General features: G+C 35.0%; 1 protein-coding gene across 1 annotated transcript; it reads left to right on the top strand.

Moving 5' to 3' along the window:
- The first annotated feature begins 4,423 nt into the window (after positions 1 to 4,423).
- On the top strand, positions 4,424 to 5,481 carry LOC113351689. Its single transcript, XM_026595631.1, has 2 exons — positions 4,424 to 4,715; positions 4,871 to 5,481. Exons 1-2 carry the CDS (start codon positions 4,424 to 4,426, stop codon positions 5,479 to 5,481), a joined length of 903 nt encoding a protein of 300 aa, XP_026451416.1.
- The last annotated feature ends 15,680 nt before the right edge of the window (positions 5,482 to 21,161 follow it).

Here is a 21,161-nt window from a genome sequence, read left to right as displayed (position 1 = left end):
CAAAACCTTCTGGTTGTTCAACATACACATCTTCTCGCAATTCACCATGTAAGAATGATGTCTTAACGTCTAAGTGGTGAATTTCCCATGAGTTTGATGCTGCTTCTGCTATTAAGAGACGAATTGTCTCTAGTCTAGCAACTGGTGTGAAAACGTCATCAAAGTCTATGTCTGATTCTTGAACGTATCCCTTAGCTACAAGTCTTGCCTTATATTTGTTGACAGTACCATCAGCATTCCGTTTTATTTTGAATATCCACTTAAGACCAATCACTTTTACCCCACCTGGCTTATCAACTAGAAACCAAGTCTTGTTTCTTTTGATTGAAATAATTTCTTCTCTACATGCTTGTGTCCATTTAGTCGAGACCTTTGCTTCCTGAAAATTCCTTGGTTCATCATTAACAGAAAGTAGCGTAATCTCACATTCTTCTGCAGCTTGAAGAACATAATCCTTCAGATACTGTGGCTTTTATATCTGTCTTGTTGATTTTCGCAGTGGTGGGATAGCTTGAGCTTCTTGGTTTTCTTCTTCTTCTTCTTCTACGTTATTCTCAGTGTTTTCAATATTCTCTTCTTCTTCTTGATTATCATAGTGATTCTCTTCAGTGTTGATGGTTATGGGTCCTTCTCCTTCATCAATTACTTGACCCCATATCATGTGAAACATACCTGGATCCCTTCTTGGTCCATCTTTAGTTTCTTTCCAGTTCCAGTTTGCTTTTTCATCGAATACCACATCTCGACTCACTATTACTCTTTTCGTTGTTGAATTGAATAATCTGTAAGCTTTGGATCCAGTCTCAATTCCTATATGCACAAGAGTCTGAGATCGATCATCCAGTTTCTTAAGAGTTGCAGAATCAACTTTTGTGTATGCTTTGCAACCAAACACTCTTAAATGATCTATGTTTGGTTTTCTCTTTCGCAAACTTTCATATGGAGTCATGTCTTTCAGATCTTTCGTAGGTATCCTGTTTATCAGGTATGTGGAGTGTCGTACAGCTTCTCCCCATAGATAATTAGGTACCTGCATATCCTTTAAAGAACTTCTTGTAATCTCCATTAGAGTCATGTTTATCCTCTCCACCACTCCGTTTTTTTGTGGTATCCCTCGAACCATCTTGTTCTGAGACATAGTTTTTAAGGTTCTGAAAACTTATGTGTCCCAACCTTGCGTGCCACTTCCATGTCTGATCTTCCAGTCTCATATTCAGACACAATGGCCTTCCAATCATGAGACTTATCTTGTAGAGTCTATTCTGTGAGCGTGAGACTCTAACTAAAAGTCTTCCACTTGGGTCATGAACTGTTAGATAATCTTGTCGCATTCTAACATCACATCCAACTTCCGTAGCTTGTCCTAAACTTAGAATGTTGCTTTGTAAGTTTGGGGTGAAGTAGACGTTTGTGAAAAGCTTCTGTTCTCCGGTTTTGCTCTGAAATAGAATTGATCCTTTCCCTTCAATTTATACAGAAGATCCATCCCCAAACTTCACTTGTCCTTTGATTTTTTCATTGAGTTCAGAAAAGTAGTGTCTCTTACCAGTCATGTGATTGTTGGCTCCATTATCTAAATACCAGATTCCTTCTTCTCCATCTTTTGATTCGTAGTTCTTTGGTATTAGTTTCCCTTCGTTTAAGAATACAACTTCGTGGATGAAAAGAGTTGTATCTGCTTCCCTTGTTTCATTCTTGTTTGCTTCTTCCATCTTTTGTATTATTTCAGGGCATATAGAGGAGAAGTGTCCTGGTTTATCACATCTGTAACAAATAATGTTTGATCTATCCTTCTTTTCTTTCCCTTGGTTTTAATCATTCTGACTTGTTGTTCTATCTTGTGAGTTAAACCTTCCTCCCCTTCCTCGGCCTCCGTTTACTCTACCACCTCTGCCACGACCTCTTCCTCTTGTCGCAGAGTTTTGTTGGTAAGAGTTTGTGTACAAGATTTTCCTTGAGTTTCTCCATTGTTTTTTTCATCAAGGATTCTCTCTTCATATGCTTTCAATCTTCCAATTATATCTTCATAGCTAGTCTTCTTTAAATCTAAGACTTGTTCGAGAGAATCTATGATATGAATATACTTGGATCTTGGTAAACTATTGAGAAACTTCTTTACCAGTTTATCTTCATCAATGGATTGTCCAAGTGAGGCAGCTTTTGAGGCTATCTCTGATAGCTTTCCTGCAAAGCTATCAATAGTATCAGTGTCTTTCATCTTCACACTTTCAAATTCAGACATTAAGGTTTGCAGACGGGCTTCTTTAACTCGATCAGCTCCGAGATTACGTGCCTTTATTGCGTCCCAAATTTTCTTTGAAGTTTCCTGTTCACCAACTTGTAGGACAAGACATTCTGGTATTGCTTGAAAGAGTAATCCAATGGAAACATTGTTTTTGTCTGGGTCCAATGTAGCAGGATCAATTGTTTCCCACACCTTGTAGATTTTCATCAGTACCTTCATTATCATGGCCCATACTGTGTAGTTTGTGGCGTTGAGGATTGGAACTTGTATTGATGGTGGGGTGAACTGTTTTTCACCCACAATGGTGGTTTCGTTTTCCATGGCTCAGAAACAAGCTCTGATACCAATTAATTGCAACTGCAAGATGAAACTTAGCTTATATAAAGACAACTCTCTTTATTGATGTTTAGAAAATCTCTCAAAACTAAACACAAGCTTTAATCTTGCTCATATGATCAACCACAACTTTGGTGATCATATATATATAGAACTATGAATTCCTTTTCCTAGTCCTATTACCTTATTACATGTCTTTCCTTTTCTTAGAACTATATGACTTCTAATTCCCTTAGGATTACATCAATTTCCTACTCTTGTCCTAACCAGCTTGTTAGTGACTTCTATGTTGAAGTTTAACCAACAAAGTGGTACTTTTGTAACCTGTTGGGACTGTCTATAGCTAGACTAAACTCTTATGCGGTGGTTGGGGGTTAAAAATTTAATAATAGGTCTAATTTTGTGTTCGTCCGTCCTTTGGGGTTCACTTTTTGTTAGTATTTTAATTTTAGTATAGATTACGGAGACAAGTACATCGATTAGCTTTGTGATGTTTTTGGCTATCTTTAAATTAAAAAATTGAATTATAATTACTGCCTATCTTTTTAATCATTCCTTTTATTTTATTTTTGTCATAATTTTTAGGGATTTTTATTTTGAATGCGCATCTTTTGAAATGGCGAAGTGAAAATACGGTGTAGTATAATCCGTGCCAAAACAATTTTTCTATAAAACAATAATAAATAATTTAAAAATGAAAATAAGAAAAGAATTCAGAATACATAGTGTAATTACATGATGCAATAATATTTTGGTCAAGTAAAAATGGTTCTAAAAATGAGCATCTTGTCCACATTTTAATTCATATAGAAAGATATGAATGAAATGCGACACCGGTGGCTGGACTTTTATGGTTGTTGTCACTTAAATGCAGTAAGAACTGATGCTGAAAGAAATAGAGGAAAAAGTTGATAGTAGGAACTCGAGTTTTCTAAACAATTTCATTTTGCAACAGGAAACGGTGGACCAACCTTTGCTTGGGGGTTCTTACACTTGGTCAAATATTCAAGATGATCCCTTACTCTGCCATCTTGATAGGCTCTTGTTAAGTGTTAAATTTGATGAAGCTTTTCCAAATGCTCTTTAAATAGCATTAACTAGAACTATATCAGACCACAATCCCATTTTAGTGACAACTAGTCTCATGGTTAGTAGCAAGCTTTATTTTAGGATGGAAAAAGGTTGGGTTGAGCATAGGGAACTTGTGAAGATGGTGAAGGTTTGGTGGAACTCAATGGATTAAAGTGGCAATGCAAGTACCATCTTCTTCCTCAAATTGGAGAATCTTAAACACTCTGAGTATGCAAGAATTTGGTGCTGTGAACCGTGACAAAAAAGAGTTTTACTGAAAAGATGGAATCTGCTGCACTTCAACCTAGTCAACTTGAAGAGATACTTCAATACAAAATTCAGTTGAAGTTTATTGAAAATGCAGAAGCTAGGAAATGGAAGCTTAGAGCCAAACAAAATGGCTTTAGATGGGGAGATTCAAATATTGTTTGCTTCCATAAAATTGCAAGCTCTAGGAAGAAAAGAAATACAATTGCAAAGTTTCAAATTGATGAATTTGACTGTTTTGATCAAATTGCAATTAAAGAAAAAATAATGAAGTACTACCTCAACCTTTTTTTTTGAAAATAATAACATATATTATTCTCTTTATTCTCTACACTTTCCTAATGTGGGGGAGGAACAAAATAAATGGTTGGAAATAAACTTTACCGAAGCTAAAGTTTGGAATATCATCACGCATATGGGTGCAAACAAGTCTCCAGGTCCAGATGGTTTCTCTGCTAAATTCTATAAGTCTTGTTAGAAAATTATCAAGGTAGACTCATGAGAATGCCTAGTGATTTCTTCAATTATGGTCCTCTAGATTGGAGACTAAACTGTTCTTTTATTACTCTCATCTCAAAGAAAGAAGACTCTTGCACTCCTAAAGATTTTAGGCTTTTGAACTTAATAGAAAGTGCATATAAAATAATTTCTAAGCTTCTTGCAGAAAGGTTAAAATCTGTCATGCCAATTTTGATTTCTGATTTCCAAGGGGCTTTCATTAGTGATAAACAGATTTTGGATGGTGCTTTCATTGCTAATGAGGGTGTGAATAATATTTTGAAGTATAAAAAGCCTGGTATCCTATGAAAGATTAATATGGAGAAAGATTTTGACAATATAAATTGGCAAGATCTGTTCTGTATTCTTCACAAACTTGGCTTTGATGAGAAATGGATTGGATGGATCAAATGGAATGTATCTTCCTCTCATCTCTCTGTTTTTTTAATCGAGGTTCCGCTGAAAGATTCAAACCAACTAAAGGCTTAAGGAAAGGTGATTCTATCTCTTCCTATCTCTTTTTGTTGGTGGTGGAAATTTTGTCCATGCTGATGAATTATGCGGTAGAAACAGGCCAAATTCATGGCTTTGAAGTGGCTGAAACTGGTAATGTGATCTCTCACTTACAATTTGCAGATGACATTCTCATTTTTCTAGATGCAACCTCTGATGAAGTCACTAAAATATTTATAATTCTCTTTATTTTTGAAACTCTTACTGGAATGAAGTTAAAGTTGGAGATAAGTGTAGGTGTTGATGAGGTGGTGGAAGTTCTGGCTAAGGAGTTAGGTTATAAGACTGAGAAGTTGCCAATCAAGTATCTTGATCTGCCTATTGGGGCTAGCTCTAGAAACACTTCTGTTTGGGACTATGTATTGGAAAGGATGGAGATGAAGCTAGCTACTTGGAAAAGAAAATATTTGAACAAAGCAGGAAGATTAGTTTTAATCAAAAATTATCTCTCAAGTTTACCAATTTATTTTCTCTCTTTATTCCATCTTCCTGTGATTGTGGAGAAGAAAATGATTGCACTAATGAGGAATTTCCTATGGGGTTATGTTTAAGGGAAAAAGACGATGGCTTGGGTGGCTTGGACTAAGGTATGTCTTCAAATGAGTAGTGGTGGTTTAGGGGTAAAAATTCTTAGAATTACAAATAGGTTTCTTTTGGTAAAATGTATTTGGAGATACACTAGGCAGAAAAATGCTCTTTGGAAGAAGATTGTACATCAGAAGGTGAAAGCTAAACAAGAGATTATTATGCCAATAAATGATTTTACAGCTCAATGCAGAATTTATGGAGAAATGTTACTAGAATGTGACTTGAAATTCAAAATTTTATAAGATTTAAGATCAGAAATGGTTTGGCATGATAAATTGTTGACCAGAGGGTGTTTGAAAGACCTTTTCCTTGTTATATGCCAAGCTTATCAAAATAAACAGGTTTCTATTGCAGAGATGATTTGAGATGGCGCACAGCTGGGTTGGCTCTTTCATACATCAACTGGATGCAAATGAACAGACGAAGTGAGATCCACTAATAAGGAACATGGGAGATGTTCCAGTTTTGACGCAAGGTGATGATGATATGGATATCCTGAATAACTTTTCAACTAGTACTTGTTATGATGCCTTATCAGGTGAGAGTAATGTTGTTGTTTTTGAGAAGTTTTTATGGAAGATGTCCATCCTTCCAAAGGTGAGTTTTATGCTTTGGGCAGTTTTTAATGATTATCTACCTACAAGAGAAATGCTAACAGAGGCGTGCAGGTGGATAGTCCCATTTTTGTTTTGTGTAATACTGAAGATGAGTTTGTTGATCATCTTTTCATTCACTGCAAGATTATTTTTGAAATATGGGACTACTTCACGAAACCCTTCCATATATCTTGGCCACTTCCAACATCAGTTTTACAGTTGTTTGAAGCTTGGATTCGCAACGTCCTAAATGGAAGGTATAAAGAGGTTTGGACTATACTTCATTATGCTGTTATTTAGAATATATGGAATGAGAGAAATAACATAATGTTTTTGGGGAGAAATAAATCAGTTTATGAGATTATTGTTGCTGTTAAACAGTGCATGGATCTTTGGAGTTGTGAGTTGCAAACTTATAAGTTTGTCGGTACCAGTCAGATTCTACATGGAAAAGTATAGTCCATATGTAAACTTAGTCTTTTGACTACTCTAGACTTATATCTGGCTTGGTGTTTTTATTCTTAATATAACCTTTCATTTCAAAAATAAATAAATAATCATATAGGTCGACTAATAAAAAATTCAATTTTTTTTGATCGGTAAAGAATTCGGTGCCGGCGAGTTTCGAACTCAGATCATTGGTATCATCATCATTTAAAATTCAATCTATTCAATTTAAAATTGTGGAAATTTCTGAGGAACCCAAGTTTGATTCATCTCTCTTTGATAAACCCATCATTAAAATTGTATATATTTGTAACCCAAAAAATAAAATATACAGTTACAGACAGTAGTTTTAGATTGAATTTAGATTTTCATACTTTCACTATGACTAAATTAACCTTTATCCATTATGTATAGAGTACTAGGGAATGACCCGTGCCGTAACGACACGGGCTATTTCACACTATCTTAGACTGAGGTACTTTCCATTTTCGAAGCACCAACTAATTTATCGGTATGTTATTATTTTATTTCGATATTTGAAATTCGTACGATTTTTTCCATGTGTTTGAAATTCAAATATAATAACGTGTCTAATGTGGCGATAAATACTTAATATAAATTGGATTCTCTTTTAATCCTTCTGATTATGTTTTTTTTTATCCAACTTCAACGTTGTTGAAGCAATTATCATTTATTCCGTGGTATATCCATGTTTAAGTCCTAATAGAACAGGGAACGTTATGTTCTCGCCAATACGAACGTATTTCATATATCTGTGGCATGTTACAACATCCTAGATGGAGGTCTTATTTATCATCTTTTTCTAAATGGCAATAAAAAGATAAAGATAAAACCTTTTACCTAAATTTCCCAAAATCTTATTTAACAAACTTTACTTTAACAAAGAGTCTTTTTCTAAATGACAATAAAAAGATAAAAGATAAAACCTTTACCAATCTTATTTAACAAACTTTACTTTAATCAAAAGACAAATGATGATGTGGAAAAATCTAATCCAGACTTTCTCCTCTCCCCCCACTTAGGCTAAGTCCTATAGACTAGATTGGCCATCCACGTCAGCTAGGGCAACCTCCTAAGTCCTATGGGATGGCTAATCTAGCAGCTAAATTAGAAGACCACGTCAGCGGGACCACCATCTAGCGCTGAGCACTGTTTGGTTCGGCGCTTTAAATCTCAGCCGTTGGATCAGAAAATTTTCTCTCAACGCTGAATGGTTTAGCGTTTTGGTTACTTTTTGAGCGCTGAACGGTTCAGCTTTTGAAACTAGCGGCTAGTTGAACTGCGAGCAAATGCTAAGAGAGAGAAATAGCAGGTACATGTGTTAACTTTTTTCCCACACTTATTTTTTGATTTGCAACACTTTTTGGTCAATCTAACAGCTCAATCTAGCCCATAGGACTTAGCCTATGCAATGTCATTTTTTTTTATGACCTTACCCTTGTAGCTGTATTGCAGATGAGGAAAAGATGATAAACCCTAGCTATCATGCTATTTTAAGACCCTCATCCCTTGTATTGGAGAAAAGCTTAGAGCTTTTAGGCTAAGGCCGTTAAAATTAAAACAAACTTGAATTAATAATCTAAAATCAACCACCAAGCGGTCCAAGCATCACCGTGCAGTTAATAGTGAAAATAATAATGAACTTTTGCATTTGGAAACAAATTTTGTACATCCATTGTCTCACATTTCCATGAAGCCAATAAAAGAAATACATGTACCACCAAGAGATCAGAGAAAAGAAATAAAAATGTGACGTCTAGGGTTGCACAACGGGTAGGGTGGGTAGGGTATGGCCTATATCCGCCATCCTACCCGTTTACTGGCGGTTAAGAAAATCTTTACCCGCCACCCTACCCGCCAAATAATGGATAGGGTAGGATGCGGTTAAAAAACTGGCGGGTAGGGTAGGATTGGCGGGTATGAGTAGGGTATGTGCACCCCTAAGTAGGGTGGATAGGATATGGCCTACACCCGCCACCCTACCCGTTTACTGGCGGTTAAGAAAATCTTTACCCGCCACCCTACCCGCCAAATAGTGGATAGGGTAGAATACGGTTAAACTGGCGGGTAGGGTAGGATTGGCGGGTATGGATAGGGTATGTGCACCCCTAGTGACGTCCAGTGTTTGACATTCAAAGGGCTCACTCATATGGCAACCGACCTAGTAAAGGTCAAAGTAAGCTAAACCACCTAACAGAAAAAAAAAAAAAAAAAAAAAAAAAAATAATGAGACTATTCACACACTTCAGGGCTTCATGAATTTTACGGATTTTTTTTTTTTAAAAAAAAAGAAAGAAAAAAAAAGACATAACCATGGTGCTAGATAGTGCACAACACCCAGCACACCATGTCTCTGTTAAGTATGAAACAAGGTTTGTCCAGTTTTACTGTTGTAATGTCGTCCTTAAAGCATTTAAACGTCCTCGGCGTCCCCACTTTGATCTGTGTGTGACTATAAGAGCTTCTTTAACGGTGTTGTGTGTGTTTCCTAGGTGGAACCACTAACAAGACATCCTTATTCAAATGTTAACTTAAATTTAGGAAGAAAATATAATTCATCTCCAATGGTGTTGGTTGCGATTTTTTTTAATTAAATGTAAATTTTATTTTTAATAATTTTATGATTTTATTAGAACAAAAAATGGTTACTTAATTATTGGAATTAATTTTAGTTAAGCACAAGCTTACCAGGATAGCTTGACATTGTCAAGATGAATGTCTAAAACTTGACATTCATCTTGACAATGTCTAATAAAAATTGAGCCATGTCATCTTCACATTAATTTAAAAAATTGTGTTGAATAAGAATTTTAGGAAAAATGAATGTGTATCATATGTGGACTTAGGCATTTATCTTCACATACAATCCATTGGAGAAGCTCTAAGATCATTGAAAAAAGGAATATGAAAAGGAAAGTCGGCAAATAAGTAAAGAAAATATGACCCCTTGATATTTTCCAATATCAATAACATCCTTCAGTCACACCGAAAACAAATCCCTGTCTAAGAATCAAAGTTTTAATTTTTTTTTAGATGGTTTAACATTTACTGATAGATTGAAGTTTTTAAAGAGATTGAGAGTAATAAGCAAAACAGCTAGTCCAGAAAACTAATACCTTGTCATCACAATTAAATTTGGGTTAAGAGGAAAGGAACATGTGCCAACGTACTCCTCTACGCCAAGGTGGCTAGTGACCCATCTTGTGAGTCACCTTCGTTATTGAGTTTAAAGATTCGTATTTGTAGAAATTGATGTTTAGTCCCAAAGTTAGTGGGCTTAGACACTCTAGTCCAGCGTTCTCAGGCCTAGTACTCCCTAGTCCAAAAAAAAACCCGTGTAAACAGTTTGGTCCAAATTTTTAACGAGTTAGTCCAAACTCGTAACGATCATAACTAATATGTTACCATAATCACCCTTCCGTATGAACATACAGGAATAAGAATGAGTTTTTAATTTTTAGATCTCAAATTCAAATCAGGAGGGAGACAGAGAGATATTTTGGGGCGATTCTTGGATTCAATCATTTATTCATCAGATTTCGGTCTCAGGTTAGAGACTAAGATTTCAATCTCATCTTTCATTCGATTTTGTTTGCTACTTCAATTATGTGTTTTTGATTTTTCTTTTTATTTTGAATGCATGAGATGAAATCGATTTTATCTTTCATCTTGCTTTCGGTCTTTTGATTTCTGTTTTTGGTTTTGATTTTGTTATTTGTTAGGTTTTGATTTTCATGAAATTCTTTTGATTTATGTTTTTCATTTTGATCTTTCTTTGTATTTGTTTTTGGATTATCATATGAAATTGATTCGATCTTTGATTTTTTTAATTTTATTTTCCATTTCTTCATCCGTGTGTTTAATTAATGGTTATTCATGGTTTACATTGATAGAGTAATTGATTTTTTTTATTTATTTTTTGACTATGCAAAATATGTACTTTCTTGTACACTGTATATGTTTCGATTTTTTGTGATTTAAGGTTGATTCGAAAAAGTAATTCTCTAATAAATATAAATATGATTCAGATCTTAAGATGTTACATCTTTGTGTTACTGGATTCGATTGATATCTTTTAGATGTGACCCATTTTTTTTATTAGTTATTTGATTTATCATTTGTGTGTTGATTGAACCTAGGAATGCTATTTTGTATGTTGTTTAGAGCTTTGATGTGTTTTTGATATAAGTTTTCTGTAATATGTAGATTATCAACCATGTCTGAGAAGATTGTACGCTATCTTGAATCATGGTGAGCATTCGCCCCTATTTGGTAGATGTGTACATATTTGTACAGTGAAATTCTCTACGATGAATGCTTGGGTTGTATTGTTTGAATCAGTGATCTATTTTGTTATTTTTATGTAAATATTTACATATTTGTACACTAGTATGCTCTGTGATGAATGCATGATCTTCTTTGTTGGTATATATGCTAGATTTGAGTATTTTTCTGTAGATGTGTACTTGTTTGTACACTGAAATGCTATGTGATGAATATATGGCATGTAATACAGGTATGGATGCTAAATTTTGTTAGGTTTTTATAGAGGTGTACATGTTTTGCACACCGGGATGCTCTTTGATGAATGCATGGCATGTCCTGTGGGTATGATGCTAAAATTTGTTAGTTTTATGTAGAGGTGTAAAGGTTTATACACTAGTATATATTTCACTTTATATAACATGTTCATGCACTTTAATGTACACCGTACATGTTATTGATATATGTTTTTTCTTGTAATATATAGGGTACCAACCATGTCCGAGAATTCCATCATATATTACTACACGCGTATATATTTTTACATTAAAACTTTCTCTCTGATAAATGCATGGGTTGTTTTGTTTGAGTCAATGCTCTATTTATATTATCTTTTGCAGATGTGTACATACTTATACACTAGTATGGTCTCTCTATGATTTTATGTTCAGTCTTGCGGATATGGATGTTGGATTTGGATTTTTGAAGGTGTGTACATAATTTTACACCATTGTGTTGTCTCAATATTATATGGCATGCTTTATTGGTATGCATCTGTACCTTATCCACCTTTGACATTTTTTTTTTGTAACGGGTGCACGAATCATTTGGTCACAGTTAATGAAGATTGTTGGACATGGATACGATGCAGAGATGATTACCTCTTGATTATTCTATTTATAAATGGTGGATGTTACTAGGGTAAGTTTCTTTACCTTTGCAATTGAACTTGAAACCTTATTTTGAGCAAAGTTTACCCTAGTAATGATGAAGATGATATTCAGATTGATGATATGTCACACTTCAAACTCGTTAGGAATTATATGATTTCATATGTTATAAATTTAGGGACTCAAGCTCAAAATGATTTTATTCAATATGGGTAGTGATATTGTTGCTTAGTTACACGATTCAAGTTGTATGTGTGTATAAAATGGTGCATGTTCTGTTGTCTCATTTATATATGGCATTTTACGGGTACGGATGTGCACAGGTTGATTGTTTCGAAGATGTGGATAGTTTTGCAACTAAGTGTACATAGTTGTACACATGCTTTTTCTTAATGTGTACATATTTATACACATGTTTATTGTTTTTGAATCTGCGCATGGTTCCACAACTTTATGTTGTTTTGCTTTTTCCAGATCATTTAATTGGTGTTTTATGTTTTATTTTCCAGGTTGAAGATTATCACATTGATGTCTAAGAGACAGGTACAAGCTCTTATGGACAAGATCATTAGTCCCATATCCAGGACTCCATTTGGAAGTCGAAGAACTCAACGCAATAAAATTGTTAGGGAGAAGTAAAGAATACCTATGATGTCAACTGAGCGCTTTACTTACCACTCCCTTGATGATTTACTACTCTTATTGTTTACGGATTTGTGATTTATGTATTCATGTAGCTTGTTAAAATGGATGATATTATCTTATTTATTTTAAGAATCTAGTCTGGTTTTTACTTCAATACATCTGTCTTTATTTCTGCAGGTATGAATAATTTTCTAACATATCAGTACATGTTCAACATCATGTGCACTTTAATTTTCTAACATGTCTTAGTAGATGTGCACCATCATGTACACTATTATGTACGCATGATTTTTTTTACCTATAATATACCATGTAAATCTGACACAAATCTACATTCGAAACATCATTCATACTAATATTAAGATTAATTCAAGGTTTACTAGTAATAATACTTGTTTAAGAAAGTTAAGAAACATAGTTGTCAAAATCTTAAGAAAGTTACAAACAATTTAAGCAAGTTTTAAGAAGCAATCAAGTTATTTATCTCCTACTCGCACGCTAATCTTGGTATTCTTTATCTTCTGCGATATTTTACAGTTTGGTAGGATCACCGACAGGTTTCTCCAGGTTCTGATGCTACCATCTCCAATAAGTATGTAAACACCTACAAAAATCAGACAAATTCAACTTTAAAAATTATGAAACATGTCATATATCCATGAGATAGCTTACTAATATATACACCCAACAAATCCAACTTCAAAAGTTATAGAACCCGCGACATTCGTACTCACAGAATAGATAATATATCGATGACATAACATACTAGTGTACAAGTATGTACTCACCTACAGAAATCTTACAAATCCAATCTTCATGCTCACACAAGAAAGATCATATGCCCATGACATGATACATCAGCGTATAAGTATGTAAACACCTATAAAAATGGCACAACCTAACATTCAAAACCACAAAATAGGTCATATTCCCATGAGATGATATATCAGTGTACAAGTATGTACACAACTACAAAAACTAACAAATCCAACATACATGCTCACACAAAATATGACATATGTCCATGACATGATACAACAATGTACAAGTATGTACACACCTACAAAAATGGCAAAACTACAACATTCAAAACTACAAAACATGTCATATTACCCATGACATGATACATCGGCGTACAAGTATGTAACTCCTGAAGAAATCTAAAAAAAAACAACATCATGCCCATGAAATAAGCCATACATCCCTGAGCTATCATACATGTGTACAAGTCTACTCACATTACAGTCCATATACCCCTGAAATAGTATGTTGTTGTACTAATCTGTGAAAAATTACAACAAATCTAACAAAAACAACGTTCATACCCACATAACAGTCCATAAAACCCTGAAATAGCATTACAATGTATAAATTTGTACACTACCATAACAAATCTGTAAACTACCAACATTCATTCCCACAGAACAATCCACACATCTCTGAAACAACACTGCGGTGTACAGAACTTTACACTATCACAAAAAATCTAACAAAAACGATACTCATACACATAGAACAGTCAATACATTCTTGAAACAACACTGCGGTGTACAGACATGTATACTATAACAAAAAATCAAACAAAAACAACATTCATACACAAAACAAGCCATAAATCCCTGAAACAACATGCTAGTATACAGATCCGTACACTATCATATCAAATCTAACAAAAATAGCATTCATACATACATAATAGGCCATACATCCCTGAAACAATATGCCGATATATAGATCTGTATACTATCACAACAAATCTAAAAAAATAGCACTCGTACACACATAATAGTCCAATATATAATAAATGATCTTACCTTTTGTTACTTGAATAGATGTTGAATCTTCTTTTGTTGTTGTTTTTTCTTCTTTGAAGGTCTTGATTTCTCTTCAATCGTTGATTTCCTTTAAGATAATGATGGTTTTGGATCTTTTACTACCTGATTAGATGCTGAATCTAATGATTGTTGTCGTTTTGTTCTCTTTGAAGCTCTTGATTTGTTTTAATTCATTGATTTCAATTTAAATAATGATTCTGAACTGTTTTGTTGTTGCATCTTCTTCACCATGATGCTACTGCTGCTGCGATGTTCATCCATAGCTAGGGTTTTGATTTGAATCTTCACTAGTTTTTGTTTCTTTTTTTCTCAGTTAAATGATTTTTATTCTTCCAGATTTTGTTCAGGTTTTGAGGAATATAATGGTTTTAATTCGCATGAGGTGTGGATTACGGAAAGCGTGTGAAGGATATTAATGTCTTTGCATCTTTTTTGGACTAATGTGTACCTAGTAGGATCGGGATGGACTAATCCGTATATTTGGGGACGGTTTTGGACTAAACCGTATTTTCCCCTTGATATTATATGAGAATGAATATAAGCTCCTAAAAATGAAAAGGAAAAGAGCAAACACAATAAAATTTGATTCCTATAATAGATACCAAAAATTGTGTTTGTCTATTCCTATAAGAGGGAAATTAGGTGAGAATCACAAAAATGCCGAGAAAATGAAAATGAAAAAACTATATATATACATATAGATTCTCTAGTCCAACTAAAGCTAAGAACCAAGAAATGCCAAGAAAATGAAAAACAAAAGGCTACACATCTAACTTGTCTATGCAAACAAATCACACTTGCACTCCTTGTATACTTCTTATACATTGCACTTCCTCTGCCTCCATATATCGCAGATGAATTAACCGATCCCGGAGTCAAAAAATTTATTACACTAAGCAAGCCTCGTAAATAAAGAATGGTACAGATATATAAATATATATTTATTGAAATTTCGTGAATTTGTCACAGAGGCTTGAAGGCCGTAAGCTAAATGACGGAATGTACTCACTTGAATAGTAGAGTTGCTATTAGCTTACTACCTTTGGAACTTTGTCTTTCAAGTTTGGAGAACCCCCTGCACGATCTGCTAACTGAAAAACAACAAATGACGAACAATGAAAAATGATCTTTACATATAACAATGTGAGAAAAAAACCCATCATTTTTCTAATTGCTAATGTAAAATATCAGGTGAATTGATTAATTCATACATCCTGTTATGCGTAACTAAATGACTGAAACTAACAACTTGCCAGCCAAATCTGAGATGTAACCAAACTGCTAATAACCCCGACTTACGGTAGAAACTAAGTAAACTTATTCATCAACAGCTCCGCCTATTTTTTTTACAAATTATTGTTCGTCAAGCATTATTGCCGCTGAATACAATAAAAAGAAAATCTGAGCAGCATCCCTCAATATCATTCTTAACTAATAACCCATAATCATAATAACCTGATGCTCTAGGATGAGATAGGAAGATGGATTTCACTAATGTACACTCACCCACCCAAGAGTGCTCTAAGGCAGTATGACAAATCATCTTCTGGACCTCACTGTCTAGAGCTATAAACACAACAATGTAGGTTGCATCTTCACTTCAAAGGGATAAGGTACCTGTGTTACAAATGGAAGATTGGTTAATAATTTAACACAAAATTGGTTAAAAAGATCAAAATCAACAATTCCTGGATGAAATGGACAGTTAGATTTTGATACTGTTTAAATGGACAAAAATGTAAAAATAGGCAGGATGTAACAAGTTTCATCGTGCCCATTTTCAAATATTTTTTCTTATTTTTAATTTACACGGGATGTATCAAGTTTCATCCTGTTATTTTTTAAATTTAAGCTAGGATGTAACCAGTTTCATCGTGCCCATTTTCAAATATTTTTTCTTATTTTTAATTTACACGGGATGTATGCCAGTTTCATCCTTACTATTTTTTTTTTGCCATTTCACCCAAACTATTTTTTACTCGTCCATTTGAACCGTGATTTTAAAATATTTGGACAAATGATCCATTTTCCGATAATTTAATGAGTCAAGTGCATAGAAAAAAAGTTCGATTATTTAATACTAATAATAATACCGTTGAGCACTAACTTTTCTACTGGAATGTCCACTTTTGTTTCTCATCGACTGCACCATCGGTCCCCATTTTCACCAAAAAAATCTTGCTACAGTCATTTCATGCAAGATATACCAACCATTCTCAATGAGTGTTTTGGAAGCGTGAGTGTTACACATGAACACATTAGCCGCCTGTATACATGGATATGAGGCCGATTGGGAAAATAAGATATCCAAGTGAACAGATTTACAGGAAAAAATTAACTGAGCCTAATTGGAATGCATTTACATTCTCACGGGATAGGAGGAGTCCCATTTAGCAAGAGTAGTTGGGTGATACTTTTATTGTGTTCAGCATCGAGAATTTCAATCAGTTCTTTCCTTATTTTTCTGGCCACTGAAATATGTTTATGTGGTTATGTTATCGATGTTTTAGGAAGAGTCTAGAATAGTCTAGAATCTTTTAGAGGTTTCCTTGTTTGCCTAGGTTAGGGAGTTTCCTGTTTAGTTATGTTTGAGGTTTTCTAGTATAACTCATATACGTGGTACTCAAGTTTGTGGTTTCCTAGTATAACTCGTATACTAGGTAACCTATATAAATAGGTGTACAAGTCCTAAGGAAATACACACAACACAATTTAGAAAAGAGTTCTCATAACTAGAGAATTTTAGGGTTTTTAGCGTTTTGTTCTAGGAAAATATTTTGGTGTTTGTGAACAACAATCTGCTGCTCATAGTTTGGAGTTTAATTCTCTGTAATTCGTTCTAATAATAAGAGTTGATTGTAGCCGTTTGTGTACGTAGACACATTTCCGAACCACGTTAAATTTTGTTTCTTTCATGTTTCGTGTAGTGCATCTTATTCTGTTTTCTTTAGTTATACATGATCCAAAGAACTAGTGTCTTGTGAAGAGGTTAATTCTAAGGTATTAATCCTAACAAGTGGTGCGGTGAGCGTGGAGAGGATCATAGTTAGAAGTGAATATGTCTGGTTCTATATCAAGTGGATTTTCGAAGGTGCATGGATTTGATATTATCAAATTCAATGGGAAGAATAATTTCACATCATGGAAAACTGATGTTAAAGATATTCTTGTTAGTATGAAACAAATCAAAGCTATCAAGGACAAACCAGCACCGTTACCAAAGGATTGAAGCGATGAGAAGCTGGATGACCTGGATTTGGAGGCGTGTTCAACTATTTGTTTATGTTTGTCAAGGGAGATCACTCATAACTTTTCAAGTGAAACCTCTGCAAAGGTGTTGTTGGAGAAGTTAGAGAAGCTCTACTTACAAAAGGATTTGACTTCTAAACTTCACTTGAAGTGTAGACTCCATGCCTTTAGGATGTCTCCAGGTAAGTCTATGATTGATCAAATTTATGAGTTTAATAAGATCTATTCTAATTTGTCTAATATCAGTGTCAATATCTCTGATACGGATAAATCCATGATATTATTATGTTCTTTGCCTCCGTCGTATGATGCTTTCGTTGGCTATTTGCTGAGTGGGAAAACCGATGATGACGAAGATGAAGATAAGTTGGTTTTTGATGATGTTGTCTCTGCCTTACAAGCTAAGGCATTAAGGAAGCAAGAGTTCAACGATGAAGCACAAGTCGAGGGCTTGTTTGTTGATAGAGGAAAGAATGGTAATAAGAAGTCTAAGTCAAAGAATCGTTCCAAAAAGAGCTATATTGAATGTTATTGTTGTCGCAAACCAGGTCATATTTTGGCTGATTGTCTCAAGCTTAAGGCAAGAGATGAGAAACGTGAGAAATCAGATTCGAAGAATATTGTTGATTCGGTTGTTGAAGGCAGTGAAGTTTTAGAAGACCCAATGTGTGGTTTTGATGAGGAAGTGTTAACCGTTACATCAAAAAGTTATCTCAATTATGGTTGGATGCTTGATTCCGGTGCTCGTATCATATGTGTCCTTCAAAGGATTGTTTCATTACTTACAGATAAGTGAATGGTGGTACTATTATGATTGGAAATTCTAATGCCTGCAAAACAGTTGGAATTGGTACGGTACAGGTTTGTTCGCGTGGTGTTATCACAATACTTTCAGAGGTTAGACATGTTCCAGATTTGAGGAAGAGTTTGATTTCATTAGGAGTACTTGAATCTCTTGGATACAAGTATGTTGCTGAATATGGATTCTTGGAAGGTTTTTCATAATGGAAGTTTGAAGATGACCGGTGAAAGACATGGTAATTTATATTTCTTACAAGGAGATATAGTTTGTGGTGGAGATATGGTTTCTCAATCAATTGATGAGAAACAGGTGGAGTCAACACGTTTATGGCATATGTTTCTTGGGCACATGAGTGAGAAAGGTATGTCTGTGTTGAGTAGTAAAGGCTTGCTTGGAGGTGAAAAGACTTGCAAGCTTGATTTCTGTGAGCATTGTATCTTCGGAAGCAATGCAGGAGCAGTTTTGGTACCGTTGTACACCACACGCAGGGTATGTTAGATTACATCCATTCTGATGTTTGGGGTCCCTCTCATACAGTTTCTAAGGGAGGTTCTAGGTGGTTTGTGACCTTTATCGATGACTTTTCGAGGAGAGTTTGGCTTTACACCATGAAGCATAAGAATGAAGTCACCGAGGTGTTTAAGAAGTGGAAGACCATGGTAGAGAAACAACTTGGTCGTGTGGTTAAGAAGATACATTCCGATAATAGCGGTGAATACATCAAAGACCCGTTGAAGGAGTTTTGTGAGGAACAAGGTATCGTTAGGCACTTCACAGTCAAGGGTACATGATGTGTTTTCAAAGTTGTTGTAGTAATAAGGTTCGTTGAGACTTGTGAAGGAAGATTTTTTTTAGACTTAATTTTTATAAATAAAAAAGAATATAACAAACTCGAATAAAGAGTGTTGTGAGAATTATGGAGAGATTGGGGCTAGGATTCTGTTATTTACCAATTCCAAAGTGATACTAATTATAATCATGCAATTTCACACGTTCAAATTGATTCTCAACTATTGCAAAAGTAGATTTTTAGAAACAACAATTGTTAATCCAAAGCATGAGACATCAAAACCCTAGGCTAAGCATGTTTCATCAAAAGAAAATAAAATTGTTTAACAAAAATCATAAAATTTATTTTCAATCTAGGCAAATAATCATAAATAAAAATTGCACAAATTAAATAATTAAGAATTACCACTTTTCAATTGGAAAGATAGCATCCTCCGTCGCCCCAAGGATTGGGTTTAGCTCATCATGATGTTGGAAACACGCTCAAAAGTTGATTTCATTGCTCAAAGTAGGTGTACAAATGATGAAATGGAGAAAATGATGAAAATCAATTAAAAACGGGTTTGTAACAGTTATAAGTGTTACAAACCGAACTGTTACAGGGAACGATAGAACCTAACTGTCGTTTTCACTATAGCAAAACGACTGCCTCTGTGGGTCGATGTTCTTCGTGTTCTGCAGCTTCAGCAGCAGAAATGGCAGTTTCCTGAAACTCGATTATTTACGTCTCTGTAGCGTTCTAAACTATCCCAAACTCCCTATCTTCCCTCGCCTCAACTCCATTCACTTATTTATACCTAACAGCACCGAGATATTCCTGAGTGAATGCGAATAATCCCGTAATAATTATGTTTATCTTCCACGGTCTGTTATGAGAATAATCTTCCTTTTTTAGCTCCATCACGCGTCTGCATGGTTTTGAAATACTCCAACACACTTAGTAAACAATCAAAACAACTTCAAGTCCCTCCAGCCACACGCAGAATTCCCAAAAATAACTCTGAAAATCTCGAGAATAACTCACGTGCGTGCATATGCCCTGTTCCTTCTCACTGAGAATCCAGCCAATTTCGTTCGACAAAATCACCATATCCATCCTATTAATGCTAGTCACGTCATCCCAGCAAATCCCAGCCATCGACTCTCTGTGTAACATGTCCAAAATCCGATCGAAAATTCTGCAGTTCACTGCTCCATTTTCCGCCAAATTTCGAAATTTGAATTTGAAGAAGATGGGTGTTGTGGAAAAAAATGGGCTACGCATAACCTTGGGTGTCTCTTAGCCAAATCTGGGATCCGTATAGCAAATGTCCTCCAGGGGTCCAAATAACACTTTTTGAGCAACTTTTTCCACACAAGTGTATTTCTCCAATAACACCTACATAAACATAAAAACACCATAATAAGTACAAAATCAAGCGCTAGCAATAGAGACACTAAGGACAATTCAGACACAAAAATGTGTCTATCAAATACCCCCGAACTTATTATTTGCTAGTCCTCGAGCAAATCTAATCTAGAAAATAAAAAAGACTACACTTAGCACGTGCAGCAAGCCGTTAAACCACTAGGTGGCCCTAGTGGCGGAGTGTTGTCTCCGGAGGGTTTACCAGAGGTGTACCCACAAAACCATTACTCCAGACCCTAGCTATCTACGCAGAACCTTGGAAGGAACTAAAGAATCTCCTTGGTTGGCATACTCTCATTGACTATAGGAGGAAGTACTCTGATGCGAAATTCCAATTGATGTACACGAGTTTGCACTCAACATACTAACATTCATATATAAGTGACAGAGCTCTACTCAGATAGTTTCTGTACATCATAACCGGAGTCAACCAATCACATGGAAAAATTAAGAAGATGGATAAAGCGATGGTTAAAAGTGAACGGTGTTTCCCATATCTGTCTGAAGGCCTCTGCCAAGGTGAACCTATCCTAATGGAATGAGATACCGGTCTGACTAATATCAACACATATGGCATATACAAGGGGACCAGTGGTCGATAAACCTAACTCTAGGTCAACACAACTGGCATATACAAGGGCACCAGTGGTCGACTTTATTGAATTTATTCCGGTTGGTCTAATGGTCTGGTCTCTCTG

Source organism: Papaver somniferum, chromosome 2 (assembly GCF_003573695.1).
Source record: "Papaver somniferum cultivar HN1 chromosome 2, ASM357369v1, whole genome shotgun sequence".
Classification (NCBI taxonomy): domain Eukaryota; kingdom Viridiplantae; phylum Streptophyta; class Magnoliopsida; order Ranunculales; family Papaveraceae; genus Papaver; species Papaver somniferum.
Note: the sequence above shows the minus strand (reverse complement) of the source record. Positions and strands in the feature narration are given on the sequence as shown.